Source organism: Salvelinus namaycush, chromosome 5 (genome assembly GCF_016432855.1).
Source record: "Salvelinus namaycush isolate Seneca chromosome 5, SaNama_1.0, whole genome shotgun sequence".
In the NCBI taxonomy this organism is placed as follows: domain Eukaryota; kingdom Metazoa; phylum Chordata; class Actinopteri; order Salmoniformes; family Salmonidae; genus Salvelinus; species Salvelinus namaycush.
Window position 1 is genome coordinate 59,515,998 of NC_052311.1, and position 7,342 is coordinate 59,523,339.

At 45.6% G+C, this 7,342-nt stretch overlaps 1 protein-coding gene across 1 annotated transcript; it reads left to right on the plus strand.

Moving 5' to 3' along the window:
• Nucleotides 1-443: 443 nt before the first annotated feature.
• On the plus strand, nucleotides 444-6,245 carry LOC120048560 (zinc finger and BTB domain-containing protein 45-like). Its single transcript, XM_038994643.1, has 4 exons — nucleotides 444-1,642; nucleotides 3,027-3,127; nucleotides 4,882-5,055; nucleotides 5,291-6,245. The coding sequence occupies exons 1-4, from the start codon at nucleotides 531-533 to the stop codon at nucleotides 5,518-5,520; spliced, it is 1,617 nt and encodes a 538-aa protein (XP_038850571.1). The 5' UTR covers nucleotides 444-530; the 3' UTR covers nucleotides 5,521-6,245.
• Nucleotides 6,246-7,342: the final 1,097 nt, after the last annotated feature.

Consider the following 7,342-nt stretch of genomic DNA (forward strand, 5'->3'; position numbering starts at 1 on the left):
AATGCCACTCAATATTTATTGATATGTAACATAATCGACATATCAATTGCTCCTGTAATGTTGAACTTTTTAAGTCATTCTTGCATTGTGTCAGTCCCTTTCGGGCTATGAATTTCCAAAACCCGAGTAACCAACAGCACGTTATCAACCTAACCTACGTCAGCAGGTGATATGATCTGCCCTCTGAGTTTCCAACCCCCTCTTCTCTCACCCCTGATAGCTTGAAAACATCCTAAACGTCTGGCATCGATGGAAAAACACTAAGAACCAGAGGCGTGGGATATAATCTATTTATCACAAACCCAATCTCTGCAATTTACCTATTTATACAAATACATTTTCCAACTTGCTATCTGACATTTTTTATTTCTCAGAAACATTACAAAAAAGGACTACATTTAGATAATTTCACTGTCTACTTTTTCCTATAGGTTGAATGGAGTTGTCTCAAACAGTTTCTAAACCATCTACTATTCACCTGCCCATCTCCTCTTCCCATCACACCTTCCTTCCTCTTCCAGACCTCTAAGATGATCCGAGTTCACAACACCCAGTACTCCCTCTTCCTGCGCCAGGCAGATGTCCTGCGTCGCTCGGGGACGCTGTGTGACGCTGTCATCTCAGTGGAGAGCCAGGTGTTCAGGGCCCATCGGCTGGTGCTGGCCTGCGCTAGCAAAACCCTGGAGCATCAGCTCACCCTGCAGGCTGCATACTCAGACCAGCCTGATCGCCTCGACCAACCTTACCACTGTAGTCTGGAGCTCCTCTCTCCACACACCTTCCAGCAGGTCCTGGACTTTGCATACACCGAGACCCTGGAGGTCCCTGTGGATGATCTGCCCCAGCTTCTGAGGGCCGCCAAGCTCCTGGAGATGCATTCCCTGGAGGAGCAGTGTCGCAGCCAGCTGAAGAGAAATCTGGGGTGCCTGACGAGAGAGAGAAGAGAGTTGAGAGAAATAAGAGTGAGAGGAACAAAAGAAACTAGAGAAATGACAGAAACGAGAGAACTTCAGATAACAGAGGAGAGAGATGAGAAAGAATCCCTGAAAGGAAGTCCCATTCCAGAAGAGGGGGATCCCCAGACAATTCCCTCCGTTGATCTGGAGCCCCAGAGCAGCCCATTCACTGAGGACCCCACTCTTCCTGACACTAGGGATAACTCCTCTGGTTCATCACCCCCACAGAGAAAAAGGCCAAAGCCACTCACACCCACACTAGTGACCACCACACCGCCTCCATCCAGAGACAGTGTCATCGCCACCACTGCTGCCACCATCCAACCCCCTCCCCCTCCTCCCCCAGCGTCGAGGGTCATGTGGCACCAAGTCAACACCCTGAGGAAGATGGCCTTGAACTATAACGACATCCTAGCAGCCAGTTCCTCTTCCCTTCACCCCTCACAGCACCTGGTGACATACCCCTTCCACCTCTCCACTCCTCACATGTACCCCCTGCTGACGTCCTCCATCCCGCCCCAGGTCCACAGCGCCGTCCTGGGCTACCCGGGTATCCTGCATCCATACCACCACCCCCTGCTCTCTGGGTCTCGGGAGCTGGGGGACATCCTGACGCAAGGTTTACTGGGAAAAAGAGACCCGATGGATAAAGTGTTGATAGGTGGAGCACCAGGGGAAGGGCAAAGGTAAGACCACTCTGGAGGGGTTTTATACTACAGATGTTTTGGTCTTCATTCTTCTCCTTCTTTCCGTGTTCTCATTTCTACAATATAGGTCAGAATATCCCTAATTTGCTTACATTAAGTAGCACATATCGACACAGCTATCTGACTCATTGTTGTTTGGGTGGATCTGAGTGAAAGTTCTAGTCTCCTGTTCTTTCCTACAAGCAGAGTTTCCCCTGTCTCCAGTTAACCCTCTCCTGTCTGTCATATTCACATGATGTATATTATGGATGTAGATGGTCATTCATATTAGCTGTGTCCAAACCACAGAACAGCTGCTGAAGTCATGTTATGTGGTCTGTCCCTTGATGGTGGCATTACACACTATTTGGTTTATAGTTTTACAGTGAAGCTACTTCCTCTTTTCTAATGCAGAGACATGATGTACAGTATGGTGTAATTGAAAGGCTCTATAAAGCAGTTTTCTGCATAGTATCTAAAGGGGGAGCCCCCTTAGTTTCTCCCCTCCCTTGCAAATATCAACCATGAAAGACATTCAGATCCACTATAGATCGGTTACAAACCGTTTCAGTCCTGGTATAAGGTCCCCATAATACACATTACACACACAGACATTACACACACACACACACACACACACACACACACACACACACACACACACACACACACACACACACACACACACACACACACACACACACACACACACACACACACACACACACACACACACACACACACACACACAGTAGTCTTAAAACTGTGTTTATGTGATCCTGTTTCAGTGTGGAAACTATCGGTCGTCAACATCTCTCTGACTTCCTCCTCCCTCCTGTTGCTGATCTCTGAGGTTTTTCTGATATCTCTGGCCATTTCATTTAGGTGGCATAGAAAACCATCAAGCAGACTTTGTAGCAGATTTGTCACTTGTTTATTTTGGGGATTTTAGGGCCATAAAGAGCGTTACCACTTTTCCTTTAATCTCTGAAAAATCATTCACCTATGGTTTTTCAGTCTAGCTAACAAAGTGCGTCAGATGCTGTGGAAAGTCCCTTTTCTATGTGACACTAAACATACAGTACCATTGTAACGCCTGGCCTCTTCCTCAGAACCCCAACCTACGACAGTTGGGTGCTTACATTTGACATCAATAGACAGGTACATATAGCCTGTGGTTGGAGAGGCAGGGGAGAAGGACAGGATGTCTAAAGATGGTGTGCAAATCAATCTGCTTTGGCATGACACTCATTGCAACACATCAACTGGGTTATCTAATAGTGGTTCGGTGACCACCATGCTCACGTGTTTGCCTTACAATAGTTACATTGACTCTTGTCCTTTAAATAAAGTTTTATTTTAAACCTGTCTTCTATGGGGCCAGATACTCCCAGGAGCGTCCAGGAAGAACCCAGGACTGTCAGCACTGCAGCAAGGTCCTCCTGGGCAGCTCATGGCTGCAGGCCTCAACCACCAACCCCTCAGGTACTGTAATGTCACAACATTCACTCAGTGCTTTTTCACTAGACCTCTAACTGGGGTACATTGCAAAAAGCATAATCTCAAAATGTGAATATTGTATTGGGAGCTGTACAGAAATAAAACGTGACTGTATTCTTAATATTCTAATGGATACATTGCAGTGACATTTCTAACAAAGTGTGACCCTTAACCTCTATCGTCATAGGGACAGAGCATATAGGAAACATGAGAGAGAGAGAAGAGTGCCTGAGGGAGAATGAGAGAGAAAGAGAGTAAGAGAGTGCGAAAGAGAGAGTGGGGGAGATAAAGGAGAGAGAAAGAGAGAGAGAGAAGCGTGTCTTAGGGAGAACGAGAGAGAAAGAGAGTGAAAGAGTGAGAGAGTGAGAGTGGGGGAGAGAGAAAGTAAGAGAGAGAGTGAGTGTGAGAGAGAGAGAAACAGACAGACAGACAGACAGACAGACAGACAGACAGACAGACAGACAGACAGACAGACAGACAGACAGACAGACAGACAGACAGACAGACAGACAGACAGACAGACAGACAGACAGACAGACAGACAGACAGACAGACAGACAGACAGACAGACAGACAGACAGACAGACAGACAGACAGACAGACAGACAGACAGACAGAGTGAGTGAGTGAGTGAGTTGTGGCTTTGTGCTGGCGGTGCAGCAGTGCGGTAAGCTGGCAGAACAAACAGTACGTTCTGCAATGTGCTGGTGGTTTTGATACAATGCCAAAGGCAAAAAAGCTTACATCTTTTTTTCACTCTATGTAGGGTGGTCAAATCAGCCTCACATCTTTACAGTCTGTGTTTGTGTGATGGGGTTAGCACTGTCACTCGCTCGTTACAGTACGACTGAGAGACGCTATTCATGTGACTCAAGATTATCTCCACTGATTGTCTCCACCAAATTGAATGGACAGCCAAGAGTAACACATTTAGTTGAATAATGAGCATTTCACTGACTTCAACTGGTCACTTTTATCAGGCTTGATCATTTTAGTCCCCATTAGTGGGATACTTACAAGCTTAGACATCAGAGGTTTGTGTGTTCTAAGCGAGAGGCCAAAGAAGGTTTGGACAGGAAGCTAATTGAGAACAGGCTGAATTGTAGCGAGAGAGGAGTGAACACTTTATTGTGGTCTTGGTCCTTGCTCTCCCGCACCTCTCTCTCTCTCTCGCTCCCTCTCTCCCTCTCTCATCATCTCAATCTCCTTCTCCACCCCCCCCCCCCCCCCCCTCCCCACCCCTATTCAGCATCCTGTATGTGTTCTACAGGGCCCCATAGTAACTGTGTAAAACAGTATCACTAACTGCCACCAAAGGGCTAGAGAGATGACAGCTCTACTTCAGAATCACACCTCGGTCAGATTATAGAGAAATACAAAGGTACACGATGAGAGGAAACCAAGGTTCTTCTTGTCAATTTGAACCTTGTGAAAGGATGTGGTGTATTTATAGAACTATTTCTGGTAAAAGGAGGTCTTAGGTATCCTTATCTAGGTGTGTGACAAACACAATTAGGCTACATAACAGTTGTATAATACCATTTCATACAATACCCACTGTAATAAAATAAAAAAAGTAATCTTTGAATTTATCTTCACAAATGAAGACAACAAAAAATATTGAGTGAAGAAGGTTGCTGCTATGACAATAGTGAGCCTTTACAGTCATGAGTGTGACCCAAGTCCTACAATGATTACAATTCTACCCCCACCCCCTCTTGTTGCTCTCTCCTCCCCAGGCTCAGGTGAGACTTCTCTGGCGTGTAAGTACTGTGATCGTGGCTTCAGGGTGGAACGGTCACTGCCGTCCCACCGGCGAGATCAGGGAGGAGAGAAGCCCTACCAGTGTAAACGGTGCTCCAAGAGGTTCAGCCTCAAACACCAACTGGATACACACCACCGGGTACACACAGGTATCTTATCCCCCTGTAATCTCAATATCTCGTGTGTGTGTGTGTGTGTGTGTGTGTGTGTGTGTGTGTGTGTGTGTGTGTGTGTGTGTGTGTGTGTGTGTGTGTGTGTGTGTGTGTGTGTGTGTGTGTGTGTGTGTGTGTGTGGTTGGGGGTGTGGGTGTAGGCGTGGGTCTGTGTTTCAATGTGTCAGTTATTGTGTATGTGCTTGCCTGCTCACTCTCAATGTCAACCCCAGGAGAGAAGCCGTTTGAGTGCCGTCTGTGTGGCCAGCGGTCAAGGGACTACTCAGCCATGATCAAGCACCTGCGGACCCACGGCGGGGCCACACCCTACCAGTGTACTGCCTGCCTGGAGTTCTGTAGCAGCCTGGCTGCCATGCAGAAACACCTGAAGAACCACCCGCTGCAGGACTTCCCCCCAGACTGGACCATCAGCAGCACATACCTGTACACATGCCATACCTGAGCTAGCTTGAAGGCAAATGTAATGTCAACAGAGAATCATTTTACTACCAAACAACTACATCTCAGGGAAACTAACTCATAGAATGTACTGTACATACATGGTAACAAGAAACCAGTTACCGTAGCATTTATCCATGTACTCCAAAACTGTATGGAGTACGTCAATGCATATTTCCACCACTAGAAGGACACTGGGTCTCAGAAAAGAATGTAAAACATGTCTAGCACCAGCAGCATTATCATTATCAAGCAAAGTATTATTACCATTCTATCATGGCTGCAGCTGAAGAGTCAGTCACTTACAAGAGACAAGGAAAGGAAACATCAAGACTATTTAGAGGCAGCAAAAATGTGTCCTTGTTTCATATGAATGTGTCCATCTATGTCTGGCCGTTATCTCTCTCAAGAAGACTTGGAGCAATCGTTTTGTGCGCAAATTCTTGATTTTCATTTATCCATGTGTGTTTAGTACGTTTAGATGTTGTTTGATTCATATGTACAGTGCCTTTAGAGTCTGCACCTCCTGGATTTTTTTCCCATGTTCTTTTGCGTTTCAAAGTGGGATAGAAATATATATATTTTTTTTATAATTCATCTACACAAAATACTCCCTAATGTCAAAGTGAAAAGAAAATTCTACACGTTTTTACAAATGAATAACAATTAAATGACTAAATGACTAAACAATTAAATGATTAAATGATCTGGGAGAATCTAAAAAAGTTAACAGGGAAAGACCATAGTAACACTGCAAAAAGACTAGAAATCATGGTGAATTACAATCTAACACAGGATGCAGTCGAAATAGCAATAGCCTTCAATTCCTACTTTATTGACTCTGTCAGGGTACTGACACAGAACCCCTCCACTGGTTTCTTGGGCTCAGTGCTAGTGAATGACGCTCAACCTGTCTTCATCATAAGGGAGGTTTCTGAGTCAAAGGTGAACAAGGTGATTAGCTCACTAAAGAACTCTAAAGCCAAAGATGTGTTTGGGCTGGACTCTACCTTTCTTAAAAACTACAAAGAGTCACTCATTGGCCCCATTACTAAGGTCACCAACACATCTATTGGTCTCGGGGTGTTTCCAAGGGTATGGAAGTCGGCCATAATTACGGCCATCTTTAAATCGGGCGACCCTGCTGACGTGAGTAACTACAGGCCCATTACTATACTACCTGTGGTGTCAAAGGTTGTTGAAAAGTGTGTAGCAGAACAACTGATTGCTCACCTCAACAACAGCCCCTTCACATTACACTCCATACAGTTTGGCTTCAGAGCTAAACACTCCACAGAAACGGCCAACTGCTTTCTTCTGGAAAATGTGAAGTCCAAGATGGACAAAGGGGGAGTTGTTGGGGCTGTGTTTCTGGACCTAAGGAAGGCTTTTGATACTGTTAACCATGAGATTCTCATCCCAAAATTGTCCAAGTTCAACTTTTCCCCCGATGCCTTGAGATGGATGAAATCATACCTTGAAGGCAGAACTCAGTGTGTCAGAGTGAGCAATGAGCTGTCGCCCACTCTTAGCTATGATGTGGGAGTGCCCCAAGGGTCAATACTGGGGCCCCTCCTGTTCAGCCTGTACATTAATGATCTGCCTTCTGTCTGTACTGGGTCTGAAGTTCAAATGTATGCAGATGATACAGTGATATATGTGCATGCAAAGAGCAAACAACAAGCTGCACAAGAACTCACTACTGTAATGGTCCAGGTTACAAAGTGGCTCAGTGACTCGTGTTTGTGAAAAAAACTGTTTGCATGTTCTTCACAAAGAGGGCAACAGATGCTACTGAGCCAGATGTCTATGTGTCAGGGGAGAAG